The sequence below is a fragment of the Hippichthys cyanospilos genome, chromosome 17, assembly GCF_059441005.1.
Source record: "Hippichthys cyanospilos isolate Australia breed blue-spotted pipefish chromosome 17, RoL_Hcya_1.0, whole genome shotgun sequence".
Lineage (NCBI taxonomy): Eukaryota > Metazoa > Chordata > Actinopteri > Syngnathiformes > Syngnathidae > Hippichthys > Hippichthys cyanospilos.
Window position 1 is genome coordinate 10,854,790 of NC_142385.1, and position 24,253 is coordinate 10,879,042.

Sequence of the window (24,253 nt, forward strand, 5' to 3'; positions counted from 1 at the left end):
CGAAAATCCGAATCGGCTATAAAGAAATCTCTTAATGATATTTGTTGTGCGCCCTGGGCGCTTTATGGACGTGATTGTGGACTCGAACAAGACTTGTGTCAGTCATCACATGACGTTCACGATTTAATCCGTTGCTATTGTATCGAAGGAGGTCCCTCCATCCATGCATGCCCGTGCAGAGTTGCATCTTTGCGCATGTTAATGAGCTTCCAGCAGCTCCGGTGACAGTTTGCGGCTGAAGGCCAATCAGAAGAAAGAGAGAGAGAGCTTGCGAGACAGAAGACACGCAGTGTGTTGAAGCTCTGCGCGTACGAGGTGTTTGACGAACATTGTCAGCTGGAAAGAACGAATTTGCATTTTTCTTTGCTTTTACCGGATTTTTTTTTTAACAGTGGCGCTGTGGACGCGCGCACTTGGATCTTCTCGCTTTTTTCCTGCGGATTTTGTACAGGTTCTCCTTTTCAGAACTCATGAAACCATCTTCTTCTTCCCTGTGTGGACGCTCTAATGATGTCTATGGCTCTTATGCCTGACCCTCTCAATGGCCCCGACCCGTCCAAATCGGCCTTTCTCGAGTTTGGACACGGACACCCGGCTCACCAGCAGCGTTCCGCGGGGCTGCCTCACATTTACCCCGTTCACGGCTTCCACGCTGCCACCCACTCGCAGCACGACGGCTCCTTCCCGGTCAGCGCGTCTTATGGCCGATCTTTGGGCTACGCCTACCCCGGAGCCTCGAATCCGCAACCCCAGTCTGCTTACATGTCCTACCAGCACCACAATAACAGCAGCGGCTCCAGCAACACTTTGAGCCTGCACGGACGATTAGAACACACAGGTAGGAAAAAAATGCACTCATTTGAATAATTCATATGCGTATATATTAGAGACTATAAAATTGCAACAAGGCCCTTATTTGTGCAGCATGGTTGTCAAACTCATTTGGTGCCTAAATTAGCTTGTTTTACACCTTTTAATTTTCAATGAGCGTGCATGCATGATTCTTTTTTTTTTAGAAAAAATAAGTATCCAATGGTATTGCGCCAATTGGTTTTTATGTTATGGTCCACATGGAATTATGGAGTAAACTCACCTCTCATAATTTGAAAGAACGCCGTTTTCTGCGATCGTAATGCATTTTGAAGGAAGCAGTGGAAAAATATAGTGCCAACATAATAATGCCTTTGATGCAAGTTGCGTCCAAATCTCTGTCCAGACAGAAATTAAATCTGATGTACTTAGTTCTGTTTTATTTTCCGGTATTAGGGGAAACGAAGATCTGAAAATACCTAAAATGAGCAAAATATAAAGCACATTCTCTTCTTCTGTGGGCCACCAAAATGATATTGTGGTCCAAAATCGTGCACCTGGACCTCCAGTTTGACACCCGTGTTTTACAGCAAATGGAACAGTGATTTTCCCTTTTGTTATTAACTGTTTGAAAAATTAGATAGATAGATAGATAGATAGATAGATAGATAGATAGATAGATAGATAGATAGATAGATAGATAGATAGATAGATAGATAGATAGATAGATAGATAGATAGATAGATAGATAGATAGATAGATGGAGTGCCCAATCAATTTCACTTTTTGCACTGCACCATATAAAAATGTAGTTCATGTTTCATTTTTCACTATTTGTATTCCCAGATCACGACAAGTCAACCGCGCTGCATGAAACCCGGGACGTCCGTTTAAATGGCAAAGGGAAGAAGATCCGGAAGCCCCGCACGATCTACTCTAGTCTGCAGCTGCAGGCTCTACACCAGCGCTTCCAGCAGACCCAGTACCTGGCCCTGCCCGAGCGCGCGGACCTGGCGGCCAAACTGGGACTCACTCAGACTCAGGTGCTGGACCGAAGACCGTCACTCATTGGCTCCTTCTTGATGCTTTGTAATTTGTTTGCGCAAAATCCACTTGCCTGTCAGCTAACAAAAAAAAAGCCTGACGTTGACGTATAATTGGGGGGGGGGGGGGGGGGGGTATAATTGTTGTGTTTTGTAATTACGTCACTAATTACGTTAACAACCGTCAATATACCGCTATTCGATTGTTTTCTAGGTGCGATAATTGGACATTGACTAATTAGGTGAACATTTAGTTTGACTATGTGTAAGAATTTGAAGGCTGTAAATCTTTAGACAAATTATATTTTTTCTCAATTGCCTGCAAAGTGTAATGAGAACGTAATGATCCTTTTGAGGAATAACGTGAAGACGTTTTTCACACCATAAGATTTACTGAGAGCTGTTTTTAATAATGATATACTCTTTTGGAAGTTCCACTCATTTCTTAATGAAAAACCTATTGTTAAAATGGTAATTTTCTAATAATGTAAATCATAGCAATGTTACCTGTGTAAATAAAGATAATTGAGGTTAATTGTTAAGAGCGATATTTTAAAATCACACTCAGTAAAAAAATGGTCAGGTTTAATTGTGGATGAATTTATAATGCTTTTTGTAGTGAAAGTGAAATTTGATGATCTCTCGATTCCTTAAAATGTAAGGAAAAAAAACGTTATTATTTCCATAACATATCCATCAAATTAAACTGGTGACGTGACAAAATTTCGCAATGTTTCTATTTTCTCCCATCCAGGTGAAAATCTGGTTTCAGAACAAGCGCTCCAAGTACAAAAAAATCATGAAGCACGGGAGCGGGCCCGAGGGCGAGCATCTGAGCAGCACCAGCTCGGCCTCGCCATGCTCGCCTCACGGGATGCCCCAATTCTGGGACATGCAGGCCAATAAAGCGGGAGGCTCCGCGTACCCCAACAATTATATGAACAACCTGGGCCACTGGTACCCCAACCAACACCCCCACCAGGAGCCCATGTCCCGGCATCAGATGATGTGACCATGGAGTGTTTACTGCCAACGCCGCAGCGTGAATTTATTCAACAAATCTTGTGGATTACGCGCTAATTTTGCGCATCTTTTGACGGGACATTTTTTTTTAAATGAAAGACACCGGAGAGGACTTTTTAGTGTGCGCCACGTCTGGAGGCGTTTTGAACACGTCGTGTGCGTGATTATTAACAGAGACGTTTTCCATTGAACACATTCTCTGAGTATTAAGCAAACAAACAGATGTTGGATGAGCCTTGTTGTGACTCGGTAATTATGGCGGAGATGGCTGCTGTAAATGCGCAAACAAGGGGACAATGGAACGGAACCTATCACATCCGTTTGGGCTGCGAATAAAACACTGTCTCTGTTTTGAATTGAACACATAAAAGTTGGTTATTGCTGCTATGGTTTTGTGATGAATCCAGTTTTTTACCCCCATTATTTGAACTGCTTTTAGTTAGTTAATGCTTGCTAAATTATGCGTATATGCGCATTTCTGTACATGTATATAAATACAGGAATATATTTTTCTATAGAGTATAAATCCATACACACACGCTATATATACATTGTGTAGGATTTAGTTGAGGTTATATCCATATGTACACTAATATATATATATATATATATATATATATATATATATATATATATATATATATATATATATATAGATAGATAGATAGATAGAACCGTAAATTAGTGTACATGTGCGTGTGTATATATATGTGCATATAAGTTCATTGTGTATGGGTGTATTGTATATACTATATAAAGGTGCATGACATATATTTATATATACAGTATAGTACATCCTGTATTAATTATCAATATACAGTATTTTATTATTTTATTACACAGTGTATATACTATACAATGGCGCTTTATAAACACTATATATATATATATATATATATATATATATATATATATATATATATAACATCATAGTATCAATATTAAAATTAAACTGCAGTTTTTGTGGAAAACAGGTTTTAAAAGGGGCAAATTTTAACGTTTTCCTTCAGTTTCCTTTCAAATGGGCTCATATTTAAACCACATCCCTGTTATAATCTAGTGTGTTACACTAAATAGTGGATGTTTGGCTGGAATGTTTTCATATAACGTGTAATTATGTTAATTCCAAATAGTGCCATGCAATCCTTTCAAAAGCAGTTTATATTCATCATACTTTCTGGCTGTTTGGGCCAATAAACAAATAGTAACTGATATTAAAGTATAAACACTTGCTTCCAAATCTAGCATCATAGTCAATACTGCACTGCTCTTAAAATCCAACCCAAATTTCTCGAAAGATGCCCTCACCTTGTTTGGCGCTCCATTTTTGCCTCATTTGAGTCAAGTCAGTAGAGAAAGAGCCGAAGAAGTCACTTTGGAGCCCCCCCAAAAAGTTCCCTCTTTTATAGCCCCCTTTGTATTTGCACTGCAATACGCGAGGCCTTTCCTCATTGATGATGATTACGCGCCTTGTTGAGCATTGTGACTGGACGTCTGGGAAAATTATAGGCAATTTCACATCTCCAGATTACAATAATGGCTTGCGGAGTTGGCCCGCCGATTCTTTCAAAGCAATTATGATGCAGGCGCGTTGAAGGGACAGTTGAAAGGGTTCACAATAAAGCCATGTAGCAGCTATAAGGTCTGTTCGCTTTTGATTGCGCAATCCCCAAAAGAAGCAAAATCTCATCAAGAATGCTAGCAGGCCTCTGCAGCGACGACGGTCGTGAACTGTGTGACGTGAGCAATTTGATTTCCTCTCAAGCGAGTACTAACTCGACTTCCCCCGGACACGTTTTCCCGAGATCTAAAGGGCGAATCAAGTTTGGCAGGCGTCAGCTTCGCCGGCGGAGGACACACAAACACGCCATTGTGTTTACATCCCAGCAGATGACATTATGCTGACTTATACTCAATCTCTGGAGACTTCCCTCAAACCATAATCACTACTTTGCATCCCCAACTCAAGTCTTCACCCTCCAATGTAATGATTTATGCCACGGAGACTCGCTCTTTGTTCCCGGAAGGATTGGATTGGAGTCGCTATGATGTGGATCAACTTATGAGTAATTCATACGATACCCAACACAAAGATAAGTATAGCTTACAAGCATTCAAAGCATCTAAAACAGTGAGCGTAGCTGTAACACGCTGCAAAAAATGCACAGCAAAAACAACAAATTGTATTCAAAACTAGATTTATCGATATTTTTTTATATGTTCCGTCACCGGATTATGAAAACGATTTAACTGAGCTCCAAATGCAAGGTTTTCACCAAAAGAAGTTTATTCATATGGTTTACTGTCGTCATAGATCTCTTACGAAGTTCTTGCTCCATAGCTCAATCTATATTTAGATTCAAGAGATTTGTTGTCATATGCACGGTAATACTACACCATGAAATTCTTATTCTGTTTACTTCCCCAAGCAGACTATATTCCATAATCGAGCCAATGCCTGTTGCAGCCAACAACAGCTTGTGTTAGCTGAGAATATTACGGCAATATTTTCAATGAAAGAAGTGAACAGACTGAACCAACGTCCGAGTCCATCCTTGTCCACATACAGATGGGAAATCTGAAACACACTCAACATAACCTGCAACAAATATATATAATCCACTGATATGAACACAAGAATATATGAAGAATGTAGTTTTTACATCGTCGCCAAATTGTTGGTGTGTCCTACATACGGTATATACCAAATACCATATTTTGACTCTAAAATTAAAAGTCCAAATCCAAGTGGCTCCGGCCTTCCTGTGTGGAGTTTGCATGTTCTTCTTGAGCCGGCCCGGGTTCTCTCCGGGCATTCCAGCTACCCGCCACACACACACACACACACACACACACACACACACACACACAACACACACACACCCTCCAAAAAATGCCTGGCAGGTGTATTGGATGTACTAAACTGTCCTTAAGTGTGATTGGTTGCATAAATGGTAGTTCGTCCCTGTGTGCCCTGCAATTGGCTGGCAACCAGTTCAAGGCTTTATATATATATATATATATATATATATATATATATATATATATATATATATATATATATATATGAAGAATGTCTCCCTATATATGAGGAAAGCCAGTAAACACACAAACCTCAATATTGTACGGATTTGCATGCCAGACACCACATGGACATAAATAACATAGCAGCATTTACACGCTTGTTAATCTTTATCACATGTTGTCTTTTCTATAACGTAATATATACTTTATGCGCTGGGGTAAGTTAAGTGGTTTGCACATTTGCCTCATAATTCTCAGTAGGGATCCTTTCTATGTGCAGTTTGCGTGTTGTCCCTGTGCCAGTGGCTCGGGCATCTGTTGAGGATGCCCATGCAAAAATCAACCCGGTGAGAATTATCCGTATGAAAAATGCAAGCTGATGTTTGCTCTATATGGCCACGGTCAGCCAGAGTTCACAAGTCCACAGCTGTCCCCTCATCAGTGTATTCTTGTGTTTACAGCAAAGCGCTCTATTCGAGTGATCCCGAGTCATGTCCAGACCCGGTCCACTGGCCGGACAGCTGCTGGAAGTCTTTCCATCGTCGCGTAGGCCTGCCGAGGAGCTCTTGACCTATGCCTAAACCTGCATTGTTGCCCCCCAGAGACCGGCGCTGATGTTGACTGCTCACCGTGGTAAAGGCCTCACTGGGACCTCATCTATTTCCAGCCATGTGGGTTTTTTTTTTTTTTTGCCATGCAAGATCACATTCAAGTTCAATAGTTCACCGTCATGGCCGCCTCCGCTCGTTCATATTTCGAGATAACGTGAACGTCGGAGGGCCCACACACTCTCACGCGTTTGTCTTCAGCACAAATGGTTCTCCTGATGATGGGCGGGGGATGGACCACACATGCAGGCGGGTGGGGAACAACTCTGGGAGATCACATGACGTCTTGATGAGAATTAATTGATAGTGAAATACAAATAATTCACATCTGCTAGTGAAAGCGAATGCAACATGCCAACATAACAGAAACTGAAGGCAACTGCTGGTGAATTTGGTGGGAAAATGTGTGTGACGGCAATTTTATTAGCAATGCGAAGGAATCATTTCATTGCACTCTTTATTTTGCCCTTTTGCAACATTGCCTTTGTTTTAAACTATGCAATTGAACATTCCCACTTTTATATAATAACACATAGACAACCATTCAAATAGGTCTCAGATTTTTTTGGGTAAAATTTTTAGATTAACATATCTCACAGCTTACATTGGTAAAATGTTTGGGGTCACTTTAATATGTCCTTTTAAAAAAAATCAGATGATAAAATTACAGGTTTTGATTATAGTTAAAAAATTGGCACTAAAATAATTGATCATTGCCTATTAGTAATATTTCAATGTTTTTGGAAAATTTGAAAAAAAAATTATTTGTAGACCCAAAAATAGTATTTTTGTTGGATCTTTATCCATAAACTTACTTAAGTTTTTTTTTTTTAATATACAGTATATGTCATAAAATCAACAGTATTAACAATATTAAATATGGCTTTTACTTGAAATGATGTGACTATATATATATATATATATATATATATATATATATATATATATATATATATATATATATATATATATATATATATATGTACGTGTTTTTTTTATTTCAAAATCAGCTTTATTTTAAATTATGCCAGTAATTACACTAATTATTAGTAATATGTCAATGTTTTTGGAAAATAGGAAAAATACTTATAGACCCCACACTGGTCTTTTTTTCTTTTTTTTAATTTTCATCCTAAAGGCAGACACAGCCACCAAATTTTAACTGACTCCCTTGCTGTGTGCTGTATATCCTGCTTCTAACTGAAATATGTATTTTAATTGAAATCGTTCATGAAACAGTAGCTTTAAGAATTCATCGTTTGGGATAAAGATCTCAGGTTATTTTTCTTTTAATCATAATAACAAACTTCTGGTTGGTGGCCCTGTTTTTATTTTATTTTTTTTACAGTATTACTTGGCTATTTTTTTTTCTCCACTATATCTCAATTTTATTAATCATTTACCTGTTGGTGGGCTCGTCCAGTGTGAAAAAGTTGCCCCCCCCACCCCCCCCCCCCCCCCAACCTCCCCTCCAGCCAAACCCCCCGCATGCACGCACGCGCTCGGAAAGCCGAAGGGAGACGCAATAAAACCGCTTGACTCCAGCTTGTCTGCAGTTGCGTCGCCTCCTACTGCACATCAACGCAGCCAAAATCCACGCCTCATCTGCTAAACTTGTTTTTTAGCTTGCCTTTTTTTTCTGACGTCAACAACATTGTTTAGCTGTCAACAACCAGTTCGGGTTGACCATACCAGGAAACTAATTAAAAATAAATACATAATACAGCAAACGAATTTGACTTCATCCGTGTTATATAATTACGCTAGCAAATAGAACAACTATAGAAATCAAACCCAAAATAATTTGCTAAATCTGCTTCTGGTATGTGAGTATTATTGAGCAGGCGCTCACTGGACAACTCTAAACCTGCGGAAGTTAGTAATATCGAATAGTGATGATTTCCTACTGAAAATAACGGAAATATGATGAATATATTTTCTTTAAAAAAAAACAGAAATCCTATCCAACCACGTTAATAAATTCTTGTCATTTGGAAGAAACCAGCGTTTATAAAGGGGCTGGACACACAACGTGCAAATTAACACCTTTATTCAAAGGACAACAAGGCAACGAGTGAGCTAATGACATGAGAAATATAAAATGACTTCTGCATAGAGAACCACAATCGAGTCGTTCAAACAAATATGATCATAATAGTGGTTCTATATAAACACCTATTTACAGCCTTCGACGCTTTGTACAAATGCTTATAAATATGACCTGAGTTTAATTAACGAGACGCTCGGAATTATTTTCTGCCATATTGCGCGGGTACTTTTGAACAAAAATGACGTTGCATATCTTTTTACAAAAAGAGAATGAAGCGGAGAGGATAAATTAAAAAAAAAAAACAACAACACGTCAGGTGTGCTTTAAATACGCCATTACAATCACAAATCCCTTTGTGAATGGAACTAGAACCGGATCATGTCTTCAGGTTTGTTCCCGGTCCAAACGTCTTTTTTGGGGAGACCTCGTTGAAAAAAAAAAGAAAGAAGAAAAAAAAAAGTAAAGCTTGCAGTCAGCCTTAATAAACAGCTCCCACGCTCTGCGGCGGGACCGGGTGGTGCACGGTACCCGGATGCTGTAGGTGGGATCCCTGCTGGTACCAGTGGTTGCTGTAATCGTCCATGTAAGGCGGCGACGAGCTGTTGTGGGCCGGCTGCGGCACCTGCGGTCTGCTGAGGGGGGTGTTTTGGGGGGTGCCGTTGTCCCACGCGGCGGGGGAGGGCGGCGAGTTGCACGCCATGGAGTCGCTGGCGTTCGGGCTGTGCTCCAGTGGCATTTCGCCGTTCTTGTACAACTTCTTGAACTTGGATCTTCGGTTCTGGAACCAGATCTTCACCTGGGGAGGAAACATCGGACTTTTAATATAAGAATTTTCGCACAAGCGGATCGTTTAAGATCCAAGGGGATTTTTTTTTTCATGTCTCGTACCTGTGTTTGGGTCAGGCCCAGTTGGGCCGCGAGTTCGGCTCTCTCGGGCAGAGCGAGATACTGAGCCTTTTGGAAGCGCCTCTGCAAAGCAGCCAGCTGATAGCTGGAATAGATGGTTCGGGGCTTGCGGATTTTTTTCGGTTTGCCGTTCACCATGCGGACCTCGGGCTCTGGTTCTTCTTTTACTACGAATCAAGAATAAGATTCTTTTGATCATCATATGGGGGTGCGCATTGCGACAAGTGTAAACAACAATTAAAACAAACACTTTGCAAAGAAAAATTTACATCACTAAGCATGCATTTTTGACATTTAGTAGTTAAACCTCATGTACTGTTAAATTGTTGAATATATACACTATATAAAAGACAATGCAAAAACAGTGGCTTCCTTCGAATGGCGCATATTCAGGATGACGTTTATTCTATTTTTTTTATTTTGTGCGATATATTTCGCAAAAATCTCACAGCGATATATTTTGCTCTTACCCGAGCCTGGAGGTGACGCCTGCAGGTGATCTCTGTTGTAATGTCCGTACTGTCTGTAGCCATTGGGGTAGGGGTACTCTGATTTGGTGGCCGCATACACCCCGGCGGCTCCCATTCCGTTCAGGTTAAACTGGTGGTGATGGTGGTAAGAATTGATGGGCTGTCCGTACGCTTGGCCCTGGTAGAATTCGTGATGGGCCGACTGCGCCGCGCTGTAGTAGCCCATGTCCGTCACGGAGGACTCGGGAAGAGTCGGGGAGTCCTTGGAGGTCGGGTGGGAGCTCATAGATCCCGGGAGCTCGCTTAGAATACCGGCGATTTTCTTCTCGTAGAGCTGCTCGCTACTCATGCTTTTTGGGGGGGCTGCGAGGCAAAGGGGCGGGTGGGGGGCTGCCTCGCATGGGGTAAATCCACGCGTGGATGGAAAGAAGGTTCTTATTCTTTCGAGGGAGGGGGGGAGTCCACTTAAAGTCTTCCAGCTGCTAGAACTTTGTGGCATGACTGGGCGGCTGTGACTTGAAGTTATAGAGAAATGGGCGGGATGCTGCGCTCCCATTGGCTGCGGTGCACCCCCCCCCCCCCTTCCTCCCCACCCTTGCGCGCCCGCACGCAATCCTCCTTGACTTTTTATTAGACTTTTTAATGACGCATTGGCATTTACCTGTTCGCGGTGAGAAAACACAACACTCGGGCTCATAAGGAACGTCATCCAAGAATATTAGCCCACAACTTCTCTAATAGTGTATTTAATTTTCGCAGTTTTCCGGTACATAATAGTAGCCCGGAGCTGCTACCTTTTTTTCTGGTTTTGTTTTTATTTAACACACTAATCCCATCGCCAGACCGTCTCCTCAATGTTTTTATGCAGTGTTTTGCCTGGAGATCACACTTTTTTCCCATTAAAATGAAAAGGCTCCCCGCTGCTTGCCATTGTCATTCAAAAGTTGAAATCCAGGAGTCGACTGTCGGGGTGAGAAAAAAGCGAGATAGGAACGATAGGTTAAAAAAAAGTTTGCTTCAGCTGATGCAGCCCCCAGGGAGAATTCCTTTGCGTTTTTTTTCTGGCTCGTGGGTGGGGGAATGGGCGTGTAGATAATAATAAAAAAAGATCGATGGATTATATAACGTTGATGGAATTTGACCAATAATATTTAACCTTAAATTCTAAATCTTTTTAGTTTTTGTTTTTTGGGCTTTAGAATGAAATTTACTTAAAGCGCCCCCTGCTGAACGTGATACTTTTTTTATTACTTTGTTCTATGTAAATTAGACAAACGATGATTAAAAATGCAAATTACGTTACATATTTTAGCGTAATCTATTTCATTATGTAGTGGTACGTTTCCCTACACACAGCAAAACAAACTTTGTGTTGCATCGTCAACTCTCGTTCCTGATACTTTGACGCCCTCTTTCGGTCAACTAGCTCAGTGCGACTCTGCATTTTTATTTCATAGCTGTCAAAGTTGTCAAAATCAAAACGGTCCCTCTCCTGCCCATTTTTGCTATGTATTTTAATAGAGATACTCAGGACGTTGCTTTTCTGCAACTTTTTCCTTCTTTCTGTATTTCTGTTGTAACCTGCTGTTGACATTTTAAGATCAGTGGAACTGAATATTCTGCGAAGCCTTGCAAGCGAGTAATTAAGAGAAAATGCACTTTGAAGAAGATCTTTTAAAAATAATACGCACCGTGAGGTGGCGGATCTTCGTCACAAAATATTTAAATTATATTTTCTTGTATGCACATTCGCAGGCGTCCAGTAGATGGTGCAAATGGCCCAAATATGCTTGCACTTAGCAGATAAACGCAATTGTGTTTATTTTCTGTAGCTCTGCTGAAATGTAACTTACCCTTAAAACAATCACATTTTCATTTGACAGTGCATGGTTGTTTAATAGTTCATTCTTATTTTATTAGTTAAAGTAGACTTTGCTCCCACGGTGTGAGATTACACGAGGTTTGGCATTGGAGTATTCCACACAATTCAATTCCGATTTTTTATTTTTTTTTTGGCTGGCCTCCAACCATGAGAAGCGTATATATATTCCCCAAACGTATATATGATCACATATCTAATTATGTCCTTGTGTGTGCGGAGTAAAAAGTCCCGTATAGCCTAAATGAGTCCTATATTCTTTATCAGTTAGCCAACCAATCAAAATTCGGCATCTGGGTAACTTGAGAAGGCTGCAGAGAACATTGTTAGGTACTTTGCTAACACAGTAGTTTTAAGTAGCACTGCTGGCCTGGATTCAGCCTTGGACAAAAAGATCAGTTTACTTAAGGTTGTATGCTGTTTAATTCCTCCCTCTTTTTTTTCTCATCTGATTCACATCATTTCAATTTCAACATATTCCAAAAATCCACACCATGGGGGCTAGTATTTTCCAAAAATGAACCTTTCCCCAAAAGTCAACAATTTTCACTCCCAAGAGCTCCCTATTCTTTTCCAATGAAACAGACACAGTCCAATCATTTTCACAGGACCTTGAACGATAAAAAGTTATCAAAAAATTCCACTTGGGAACAAAATCTATCTTCTCTTGTTCTCTGTCTCTCCCCCTGTTTCTTTGTTGTCGTTTTATTTGAAAATACCAGCTTCTGCATTCCACTTCCTATTGCGTGTCCTTCAGTCTGTCCTGCACTGTATTGCACTGCCTGCAGGTAAGAATATTGCACTAGGTTTTACTATACCCTTTAGAGAATTACAGAAGAACACCTGACTTTTTATTGAAAGACCAACAAAGAGAAAATCACATATTATACATCCTATATGCCCCGCCCCCCCCCAAAAAAATGGTGATACTTAATGCCATGGAGTAAATAAACTCCTCCATACTTTATATGGCAATAATGACGTAATTTGAGGCCAGCCTTAATATATATATACTGTGCACAATATAATCCCACTGCAGCGGATGTTTACATGTTGTAATTACGAGGGGATGACGGCCATACAATTGCTTCCTATAGGCCCCCCTGCAATCGGCAAAGCAATTTTCATCGGCCTTTGAAAACTTCAAGCGAGTCTCCATAATGAAGCGCCACGGGCTACTTTGGGCTGATCTGATTGAATGGGAGTCAGGCTCTGGGGTGAGTGGGAGAGCTACAAGTACTTGTTTACTGCCAATTGCCACCCCCCCCCCCCCAACACTTTTTTTTTACCACCCCCTTGCCATTGATTTTGACCTTAGATAAACGCAAAGATGGCAGTGAGTCAAAATAAACATTCTAAACAGATTTTTTTCTTTTTTTTTTTGCGCGGGGGTCCATAAGCATAGTTTTTTTTTTTTTTTCCACTATGTGAACCAAACTTTATGGACAAAAATATTTAAGCGCTTACAGGAAGAGAACATTGAAAAACTAGAGGATTTGTTTGATCTTAACATCAAAGACATTTTACCTCAAAGAAAAGCTTTGAACGAAGGCACCGGGGAGCTGAAATTTCACCCGGATGGTGACAATATGTCAAAAGTTCAAAATGGCACAACCACTTAGTTGCAACACTACCCGGAATGTGCCACCCATTGGCTAAAATACCGCAGAAATATATTCGACGAACAAAACCGTTTGATGCTGAAAAACAAATTAAATCAATAAATAGTAACACGTAAATTGAGCTGCTAAATTTACACAAAAGTGCCGATATCTTCAACATTTTAAGCTAAAAAAAACACATGAAGCTGTTGACTGAATTCATTCTAAATCACACTAATTGCACATCTATTCATTAACATTCAAACCAATGCACGAAATACGATAGCTGTGAAGGCTAATTGTAACATGTTTTTTTTTTTTTTTTCCTGCATCCAAGCAATGTCCTAAATCACTGCAGTTGCTTGTGGGACACCGGTCTCTTTACACCGAGGACAGTTCTCTGTGGAGGCGAGTGTATTACAGATGAGAGGCAAGAGTCCAGGTAAGACTTTGTTGAGTGTTCCCGCGGGGCCCAGCAGCTGGCCAACACAGTCCAAAAAAATAAAAAAATAATGGAAGACAGATGTATCCACATGTTAAAGGGCATACCCTGTCCAAACATACACACACGTGCTTACATACACCTACATGGGTATGACATAAACATATCCTCAATGGTTCTACTGCTTAATGCTCCCCCACTGGGCCACTTCCAGTCTTCTGTGATCATAAGTTTTCAACTTTAGCCTTTAAGAGCACACTGAGTGATTCGGTCCATCTGGATCTACGTCACGATTCTTCGAGGCATGTTCAAACATCTTTCAGCACAGGCGAATTCAGTCATATTCAACTATAATGTCGTTTATGACTGCATTTCAATCATAATGATAAAGATTAAGGCTGAGAGTCGCACTCCAAATCTGTAAATTTCTTAGCATTTCACCACTGAGTTATGAATCAGGCTAGAATTGGGTTTTTGTTGAAAAACATGTCATCGTTCAAAAAATAAAAAAAATAATTTGATCATAATGGTAAAAAGGGTTCATCTAAACTGTATGCTTTCGAAGTGCTCTACCAAGTCGTTGTATTCGAGCCGTCACCTTACAATGGTGGAGGGGTTTACGTGCCAAATTCAATCACATCGATTAAGTCAATCATATATTTGGATTGCGAATGCTATTCATTTCAATGCAAAACATTAATCAGATACAAATGAGTTCTTATCAATGCAAAACGTTTGCATATGCTAACATATACCAGAGGGAAAAACCTGGCAGAAAAGAAAATGCTGACGAGCTAAACGCATACAAGGCAGCACTATATCACATGCTAAAGACAAGAGCTAAGACTAGCTAGCATGTTATCCAAAGTCACAAGGTGTTGGATCAATCAAAAGCAACATTTCAGCATATTATCACAGGTGACAGCATTCTGCGATGGAGTGAAGCTGCAATTACCGGATCTCGATGTAGCAAGGCCACGGTATAATATATATTTTTTTTTTTAAAAAGTTCCATGCTAAATTTCCAAAAAATTGATGCTAAATTTCCAAAATAAGCAGAAGAATGCTTCTATTCTGCGCCCCACTTTGCCAAGTGGGAGTGGCCTGCATAAACAGCCGTTCACTGGGGCTGATCAAAAGACCGAAGGGACGTCTTTGATTACTCCGTCTTTGTGCGCCCGCCACTCAACGTGCGTATTCAGTGAAGAGGCCTCTTGCTGAGAATCAAGCTGCGGCAAAAGCAAGGGAATGCCTCACGAAATATCTCTTTGCGTCCACAAATTCCAAACCATCGTTCCCAAGTTCATCCTGACCCCTCAACCCTTGTTACCATCCCGTTTGGGGATTATCGTAGTAAATAAAGTGAATGTGTCCCTCCCGAGGTTCAGGCAGGAAACCCCACCCTGAAAATGAACATGTTTTGACTCGGGACAAGATGAAGCTGCTCCCGTGTGACTTGGGAACATCTTGACAACAATGTTGACTATCCAGTAAAAACTTCCCATCATAAAGACCAGTATTAAAAGCAGAAGTTCAATGTTTCAGCAAACATACTTCAAGCTATTAATTGACAAAAGCTGGTAAAAGTGTTAACCCTCTGTAATGGATTACTGTGGAAACTAAAGATCATGGAGTATATGAAAGTAATTGTTATTGGCACATTTTGAAGGGGTTGTATCATGGCAATTCAACTCTTTGGAGATTTTAACCACGTTACAATCTTGATTTCTCACCCTAGTGTTATTTCCCTTCACTGATGCATTTCTAAACATTCCTTGCTTATTCTGTGCTCTCAGTCCCGCCACCCGGGTAGGGAAACATAACTTGTGAGAGTGCTAATGACAAAAGTAAGTCCTTATATCACACATGCAAGAGTAAATACACCCCGACTCTTGCCGCAGCTTTTATTTCCTTTTTGGTTTCAGAGTTGAGGAGGAGAGATTTTGCACCAAGCAACGTTTTATTTTTTAGTAACAACACTTTACTGTGGAAAATGTCCAATTGGCGCGATAGTATGTTTGGCCGACCGGGCAAAGGTTTTTGTGGTGACCAATTTGATAGGAGAAACATGCGGTATCTTGAGTCTGTTTTGCATTTTAAAGTCAGTAAAACCCCAGTTTTGGCTTTGTTTTTCACTCCTTTGGGGCAGGCTCCTGCGCCCAGCAATCCTTGTGAGCATAAGTGGTCCAGATGTTGATGTATGGAAGTTTCGTGGTCGTCCGACATTGAACGAAATCATGGAAGGAGCAAGGCAGTCACACGGTGAGAGGTGCGGCTTCAGTAAACAAGACATTTCTCGTTCTTGTTAGAAATATTGGTACTGTAAAATCCATATTTAATGGGAAATTGAATTCCCAATGTGCCGGCAGCAGTTTTACACGGCAGCTGATTAGTATTAGGCATGATGAAATGTTTATAGATTTTATTTTATTTTATTTTTTTACTCAAGTGACACATCCACCTCATCATTTTGTGGGCTTGTTGACACAGCGTCAAACCTACCAATCTATCCAGGCATGCCTGAGCTTGGCCCATTTTGGGAGTTCCCGTTCCGCGCCCCCGACTTTTTCCTCCCCCCCCACTTGCTTTGTCATCTCCATTTTGGAAACATACAATTTTGAAATGAAGCAAAGTGTGTGCAGAAATGCCACTCAATGCGCATTTTGCATTTAAATGTTAGCACCCGTGAGCGCATTCTTTTTCAGCTTCACACTGTCTGTTTAGCTAGGTGATGATGCCTTCAAGTGCTTGTCCAAGATGAAACCCACCCATGAGGACTAATGAAATTTTTTGGTCTAGTACAGACACTGTTCACAGGAAAAAAAAAATCAATATTTGATCCAAGAATTTAGTATAATTGCATTATTACCCTTTTATAAAAAGAAAAGCCTGTTTAAAAAAAAACTTTAGCTCCGATCGATCAATATTTGAGAAATACTGAGTAAGACGATCAAAAAAAAATGTAATAAGTTGATTGTTAACAACAAGACCACAGGTTGATATTTAGAGACCACTACCACCCACAGTGCCCCCCCACCACCCCAAGATAGGCCCCTCAGTATTTGCCTTGCGGCTAAGCCCCTGCCAGTGTCCCTCACTAATGAATGGACCTTTAATGATCTGAGCAGACTATTCAATTGAGTGGAAAATGTGTGCGTATGTCGCATCTCTCGCTCTTTCTCACTCTGCTCCACTTGTCATAAGAAGGTAACAAAAGGCCGAGTTCTTTTTTTTTTTTTTCCGCCACACACTCTCTGCTAAGGGGAAGCACACCATATGGAGGAAGGGATATGTTTTTTTTTTTATATATATATATATATTTAAAAAGGGGAGTCAATGCTCCGAAGTTTTATTTAAAATAATACGTTCTACTTGTCTGATGATTAATGTTGTATTTGTGGACTAAGAATTAAGGAGTCAATTTTACTTATTTTTATCCAACTCGGGGGGGGCAGCCATTTTGTTCCTGGCTGTCACCTGAAAATGACATCACAGTAGGGATGGAATGAGACATAAAATCCTTGAGATTGAGTTCTGGAGAATGAAACGAGATTTTGGCAAAATTTGTAATATAAACTAATGCCAGGTACTGTATATATTTTGTAACTTTCAAAGCTTTTTTTTTTTTAATTGAGTAGACTGCAAGAAAATTAACAAGCTAGAATGAAAATGTAAACATAAACAGGAGAGGCACTTTTGCTATGAGCCAATTTTTCAGCTGCAGAAGATTTAAGTTTAATAAAACACATGCAGCTAATATATTACCATTTATTTATTCAACTAGAAAACCAAAATTCCACCACAGAGGTGATCGGAAAGTAATAAATTCATCCTCTATTTCATTCGATTTTGGTATTCAAATAACTTTTTGTTTATCTGTGTGGTGAAAAGCAACAATAAACACAGAAGACCAAACAAATTTCCACCTACTAATGATTGAACAAATTTGATATATTTTTTAAACAAACTGATATTATAGACAGCACTCTCCCCATATTTTTTTTTCAATGAGGCAAGTGACATCAAACCCACAGAAAACACGCTTAACTCAGGCTGTTATTTTCAAAAGTGATCGGTAGCAACGGCAACCGAGTCACAATGTCAGCATTAACGTGTCCAGCTTTGATTCAGGTCTATTAAACTACTTCAGAAAAGTAATTTGACTGATCTTGGGAGCACTCGGGTGCTGCTAGCCACCGGCTAATTTGTGCTGGATGCTGTGCTAAGCGCCGGCAACTGGCGCCGTACGATAAAATGTCAGCATAATTAAGTCATTTTGTCGTGCCCTCAATTGGCGATTGAATGTGATTTCGTAAGCATGCGGCGTTGTTTACTCCAAGTGTCGCGACTCGCTTCTGGAGCAAGGAACCGTTTGTGCAATAGAAAAAGTTCCCCGTCGTTGCGACATACTTTCGGGGTCAACGTCAAAATAAAAGCATTCCAATGCATTTGTGCCCATACGTTACAATATTTGGGATGGTAAGGTTTGTTTTGGTGTGGTAAGGTTTTTTTATTCTCATGAGGGTCAGAAGTGGGTTTTACTTTCAGGCAGCTCATTCGCTCAAGAGCCGACAACCCCCAAAAATAAATCGTAAAGTATTTTTTAAGAAATAGATCGCATGCTTTGCAGGGACGACAAATCGCATGTTTTAATTTTGTGAGAGCTTGTTGTACAAACTCTAGTCCTATGGCTAAAAAAAAAAAAAAAAAACTATCACAGCTCACCTCCTTTTTGAGTTAGGTCATGTGACATTCATGAGCTGAGTCGTGATTGGTCATTAGCTGAGCAGCTGTGATGTCATTAAAAAATGACTGCATTCGGATTTAAAAATGGGAGAATTTTTGCTTCTTACTTAATATTAACGTAAACGTAATATTAATCAGTAATCAGTAAATCAGTAAACGTAATATTAAGGTAATATTTTAGGGTTGACTTCCTCTTTTCAGGTGTTAACAAATTCGGTGACTGAAAAGGAACGCCAAAGTTATACACCTATTTCTTTTTCCAATGAGTCATTGAGCAACTTTTTAGGGGTAAAATGGCGTAAATGACCATTTCGGTCTTTTTTTTTTTTTTTTGTCAGTGATGCTCCTCTAAGTTTGGTTGCAACGTTTGCAGAGTTTAACTGCCACAGGAAATAAACAGAACCAAAACTGAGATCATTTTTTTTTTTTGACAGTTTTGAAAATTTTGAATTAAACCCCAAAGTAAATGCCTTGACTGCCCTAATACATATATATATATATATATATATATATATATATATATATATATATATATATATATATATATATATATATATATATATATATATATATAATATATACATATATATATATATATATATATATATATATATATATATATATATATATATATATATATATATATATACATATATATATATATATGTATGTATTATATATATATATATATATATATATATATATATATATATATATATATATATATATATATATATATATATATATATATATATATATATATATATATATATATATATATATATATGAAATCGGAAGCATCGCCCCAAAACATCATCGTAGTCTGCTACACATCTGTGTCCATTCCGAGCCCATCCTTTTACACCAGCACATTTATTTGGACGACATGCACATCCACTCATAAACAAAATGGCACCATGCGGATCAGCGCAGCAGCTGCTCCAAAGACGAAAGGAAATAAAGGTCTGAAGGATGAGTGGGATCCTAGCAGCAGACAAAGGGGGTTTCACAGAGCAGCATTGTAAATCATGTAAACTCACTTTACCATGGGAGGATACACAAGCAATGTGGGGGCAAGGTGATGTTGTGTTTACTGCCCAAGTGCCATTTATCAAGTCTGTCGGCAAGATTATGTTGGGTTTAGCGAGGGAACCGTGCATCCAGTTTTCCACAGGAAAAAAACAGGGAGTTTTTTAAACTCGAATAATCCTGCCCTCTTTGTGTATAAAGAAAAAATCATTTGGTGGATAATGTCTAAAAAAAACAACCTTAGTTTGCAACAAAAAAAAAAACAAACACAACTCCATCCACATGGCAGTGTCACCAAATTCTGGTCAATCAGAAAGAACTTCTGCCTGTATCTGCGTCTTTGGCGGGAAATAGTGATGACACAAATCTCTGGTTCATGCTTGTTACACCAATCCGAGAGTTTAGCAAATAGGGCAAACCGGACCGAACAAAAACATTCCAATAGTGTTGCTCAAGTGCCGTGTATTTAACGATATATTTAAATTACAAAAATTGAATATGAAAGAAAAGACATAATCAGATACGTTTTTATTGCTAACAGTTACTATTTTAAAGCGCTGATAGTTCTGATATCCTTTGGGGTCACATTTTTATTATTGTAAAAATCCAGATTCTCCTCAATACTAGAATGGTTGGACACAACTTGTCAAGTGCCACCGCTCGTTACCTGTCAAGTTAATGATTCCTTTTTGTGAACACATCCCTACTATGATCCCAAAAGTGAAATATTTTAATTCAGTGGACAAATATTTATTCATAAGTATTTCATTTCGAGAACAGGTCTGTCCCATGATGTTGATTATTTTTTGGGGGACAAATATTCATAATTAAGTTAATGATTTATTTTTGTGAAAAGATCTTTACTGTAATCCCAAAACAGAACGCTTTATGTTGAATGAATTTCAGTGGAGAAATATTTATTTATAATTATTTCTATCTGAGAACAGGTCTGACACTTTATATCATTTTTTGGGGGAAAAAATATTAATAATAATAATTATTTTTATCACAAATTTCTTCTATGATCCAAAAGAAGACACTTTAGGTTGCTTGTTTTTTATGGACCAATATAAAACAAATTTGAAAGGGTCAAAGGTTTAATCATTCAGACACCGACGGCATGTTTTAAGATTTTTTGTTTTTGTTTTGCTTTTGCACAAAAATGCTTTGCGCTTAAGGTGTACTTGGCCGAAAAGATTTTTCACAGGGGGTACATGACTGAAAACACCACTGACATCCATTGAGACTAGATAAAAGTATGCAATCACCAGCCGCATGAGGCAAACTGACAAATTCCTGTTATAACTGTTTACAGGTGTTCCTAATAAAATGGCCATGTTGATCTTGCGGAGGTACCAGAGAACCATAAAGCTGCACCTTCAGTAAACATTGCCGACGCGAGTCATTGTGTGGGCTTCACGCTGGGCTTGTTAAGTATCAAGTTCTAAGGCGACGTTTCCCGCAGGAGAGGGGGGTACCGCGTTGACTCGGGCCTAATGCTCTCAGCGCCGTCGTCAATTTCAATAAAGTGAAGTGCTGCGGAGGTGACGGGAACGCAGGGAGAGTCCGTGTGATGATTGAACTCTGGGTAAAGGTCAAGCTTGTCTCATGCTTCGCAAAAAAAAAAAAAAAAGACTCTTTTCGGAACGTACGCATACGACACATAAAGAGCTACTTTCTTTGGGTAACTATTCTCCAAACCCAAATGAAACCTCCCTTTGACTATTGTTTCTTTTAGATCTCTGACTCCTTTCCACAATCTACCGTGATTCATTTCGAACAAGCGAAGGAGGAATTCGGTCTTGAGCAACTCCCTTTTTTTAATCATTAAACACCTTCTGCAGCGCACCATTGCACATCAGGTGTTCACGTATTATTTTCTCTTGCAATAAATCATTAACTCATGACAGATTCTTTTCACTGGAAAGGCAAGGAGTTGAGAGAGGAAATTATTCTTATTCACCTTGAACCATTGGAAAGTAGCCCGATAGCTAATAATTACACCAGAATATAGTGAAATGTTAAAAAAAAAAAAAAACTTGCCTGGTTCTGGCTTTGTTAGTTTTGAATCCTACTCAGCTTTGCTGTCTTGGGCGTTCCACAGGGATCAATTTTAGAGCCACAGCTCTTCTCTTTGTATTTGCTGAGAGAAAGCATTTCCTTTTCAGATTCTGAGTGTTCTGAGTGACCATATTCTGTTTTTTGTTTTTAGTTTTTGCTAAACCTTTTCTCCTCCTAAAAAACAGAGTTGACATTGATGGGGCTCCCGGGTAGCATTTATGTCCTTTCACGTCAATGGTGCTCAAAAGTGTGAAAGTGCAATTTCTGTAAATATATGTACACAAATAAAAAATCTAATGCAAAATTGCCATGAAATTTCTGTAATTTTAAAAGAAAATGCTCTAATGGGATATAGTGTATGGGACACAATTCATGACAAATCTTCTCATGGGTTTAACCAAGCCGATTTTGATTTGCATGAAACTCTGTGTACTTGTTTATAGTGATGGCCTAACGCTAAATCTTAAAATTTCAGGTCAATCAGAACAGGGATTGAGGAGCCACGGCCTTCCAAAATTTTACATATTTGTACACCAAGTTAAATAACAAACAAAATCAACCTGGTTCAATTTGTTTTTTGTTTTTTTTGTGTCATCTGTATTGATTCGTATCTGTGACTTCTTTAGAGTTAGGTACTCACACAGGTATCAGCCTGAAAAAATTAATTGAACGTTCCTAACTTTTATATTTGTATTTAAGGAGCCCTCAGTAACATAAAAACACTTAACCTTATAAACTTTTGCCCCAGGCCAGATTTTATGATCCAACCTGTTCAATGTATTAACAACATGATGTTTTGTTTCCACAACATGTTGAGTCTGTCTCCTAGCGTTCTTTTTCTGTCAGGCCCAAAGCTAAACCCAAAATTCGGGTGTCAGAGGACAGTAGGAGAGTTTCGAGCCGCTCCTTCCTCCTCAGGCTATACATTCCTTTGCACAAACCCAAGAGGGTCCCAAAATTCCCATGCAAGCATCAATAGCCAGAAATGTGGAGATATCTTCCTGATGGAACTAAAATCTTGGTAGAACATGCATATCTATTCATTTGGGTCCACAGTAGTGGACATTTGTTTTGGGCTTCATCTTTTGCCACATTTGTGTCAGTGTCCTCAGTAGAGGACATCATGGCCTTTCCAATGATGTCTCATGCGGAAGGCAAATTCATTTTGGTGTCTTGCTAAGACAAAATGGACACAATTGAAGAGGCTGGATCATAGGAGGTTATAAAAATACTAGTAAGAGATCATATAATCTTACAATTTTTTTAAACTTATTGTATATCCTGACACCCAGCCTATTCTTTGTGTCCACTACATTGGACACAAACGAATAGGCTCACTCTAAGAAGGATATAGCTGTTGATGGTTATGAATTCAACTCATTCAATGCCAGGGACGTATTTTTACGTTTTTCAAAAGTCCGGACATTAAATCCCCTAAGTACATTTTTTTGTCAATTTCTGTTGACATGATGTCGCCAATCTTTTGCAGTCGCTATCGTTTCGTGGCCACGTTGTTAGCATAAACAGCGCGTGTTAGCTAGCGATGGCTGTTGATTACATGAAATTAATTTGAATTCGAATTTGTATATTTTTATTAAGCAGGTCCAAATATTTATATATTTCTATCTTTCCCATGGCATTTAATTGGTGTTAAGCTTATGGGCAAGCAATGGAAACAAAATTCCTCCCCTTAGGTGCCCAAAAAGTATGAGAAACCCTTGAAATATGCATTTTACCTTCCTGTAATCTCATTCTGTGCAAAGCAAGAAGGAACTGGCAAATAATGAGATTTAGCTCATTAATCTTTGATGATTTTCTCCTGCAATTAGATTTCAACCTTGCCAGCCTGATCGAGTTACACCGGGCCAATACTGTCTACACTAAGCCCAAAATTCTGTTTGCGTTGCAGTCAAGACCGGCATTTGATTCCTATTAAGCTGTAACGAGTCAGAAGATGAAGTTTGATTCCTGCGAAAAGGTCACGGCAGCCCAGCGAGACGCTCTGGTTGAAGTTTAAACAGGCCACGCTGTCTTCCTGCCGTCCGGAACATACTGGCTTCATAGCAACCCCCGCCGCCATGGCAACGGCCGCCTATGTCATCGTAGAGGAGCGACGACTCGGTGAGTGAGAGCGTGCTGTGTTTCGTATTCTGCCAATGTCCTGCTCGCTCTTTAATTCTCACTGCTCCGTTTTTGGGCCAATTGAAATTCATGAAATACTCAGCACAGGGCTGATGTCCTAATCGGGTTTATTTGCTCCATTTTCACACTCGATTTTTTGACACAAAGATACTTGAATTTGGAGAAGAAAGGCGACATAATGGAGCTTATTGTGCGCGTTAATTCTGTTTTGAGAAAAGCCCGCTAGTGCTATCGCACATTCAGATCAGAATTCACCCACCATCCTGTTTGGCATGTCATACTCATGTGAAAAATGAATCATGAAATGGGAAATACAGTATATTGAATAAAAAGTTTTGCCATTTTCCAAAAGCTGCTTTTTAAAATATGTCTTAACCCCTGTGCTGTATTTTGTCCAATTCCTTGGGTATTTTACATAG

The 24,253-nt window shown here is 39.4% G+C and overlaps 3 protein-coding genes across 5 annotated transcripts in view; 2 read left to right on the forward strand and 1 right to left on the reverse strand.

Annotated features, from left to right (window-relative positions):
• Positions 1–211: 211 nt before the first annotated feature.
• dlx4b (distal-less homeobox 4b) lies at positions 212–3,263 on the forward strand. Its single transcript, XM_088439193.1, has 3 exons — positions 212–838; positions 1,657–1,853; positions 2,608–3,263. The coding sequence occupies exons 1-3, from the start codon at positions 508–510 to the stop codon at positions 2,863–2,865; spliced, it is 786 nt and encodes a 261-aa protein (XP_088295319.1). The 5' UTR covers positions 212–507; the 3' UTR covers positions 2,866–3,263.
• Positions 3,264–6,091: 2,828 nt separating this feature from the next.
• The window catches only part of itga3b (integrin, alpha 3b), a 47,358-nt gene continuing 29,196 nt past the window's right edge, over positions 6,092–24,253 (forward strand). The window contains exons 1-4 of one of the 3 annotated variants that reach the window (XM_088439683.1): positions 6,092–6,247; positions 6,362–6,533; positions 13,752–13,856; positions 23,602–23,813. Coding sequence is in view for 1 of the 3 variants with exons in the window: in XM_088439682.1 (XP_088295808.1) it covers positions 6,570–6,571 (2 nt within the window). In the remaining 2 variants the exon portion in view is untranslated. Of the gene's footprint in view, positions 6,248–6,361; positions 6,572–12,931; positions 13,031–13,751; positions 13,857–23,601; positions 23,814–24,253 lie in introns of those variants that run through there. The other 2 variants (XM_088439684.1, XM_088439682.1) reach the window with 2 other exon arrangements.
• Positions 8,542–10,414, reverse strand: dlx3b (distal-less homeobox 3b). The gene is made up of 3 exons (XM_088439151.1): positions 9,935–10,414; positions 9,447–9,631; positions 8,542–9,354 (listed from the first exon to the last, which is right to left on the reverse strand). The coding sequence occupies exons 1-3, from the start codon at positions 10,281–10,283 to the stop codon at positions 9,037–9,039; spliced, it is 852 nt and encodes a 283-aa protein (XP_088295277.1). The 5' UTR covers positions 10,284–10,414; the 3' UTR covers positions 8,542–9,036.

What these genes read in the sequence shown, in the direction of transcription:
- dlx4b (XM_088439193.1), top strand. Translation starts at nt 508, where the DNA reads ATGATGTCTATGGCTCTTATGCCTGACCCTCTCAATGGCCCCGACCCG. An exon ending in CGGACGATTAGAACACACAG is followed by an intron (nt 839 to 1,656) that starts GTAGGAAAAAAA and finishes TTGTATTCCCAG; the next exon opens with ATCACGACAAGTCAACCGCG. An exon ending in TGGGACTCACTCAGACTCAG is followed by an intron (nt 1,854 to 2,607) that starts GTGCTGGACCGA and finishes TCTCCCATCCAG; the next exon opens with GTGAAAATCTGGTTTCAGAA.
- dlx3b (XM_088439151.1), bottom strand. Translation starts at nt 10,283, where the DNA reads ATGAGTAGCGAGCAGCTCTACGAGAAGAAAATCGCCGGTATTCTAAGC. An exon ending in GGCGTCACCTCCAGGCTCGG is followed by an intron (nt 9,632 to 9,934) that starts GTAAGAGCAAAA and finishes CTTGATTCGTAG; the next exon opens with TAAAAGAAGAACCAGAGCCC. An exon ending in TGGGCCTGACCCAAACACAG is followed by an intron (nt 9,355 to 9,446) that starts GTACGAGACATG and finishes TTTCCTCCCCAG; the next exon opens with GTGAAGATCTGGTTCCAGAA.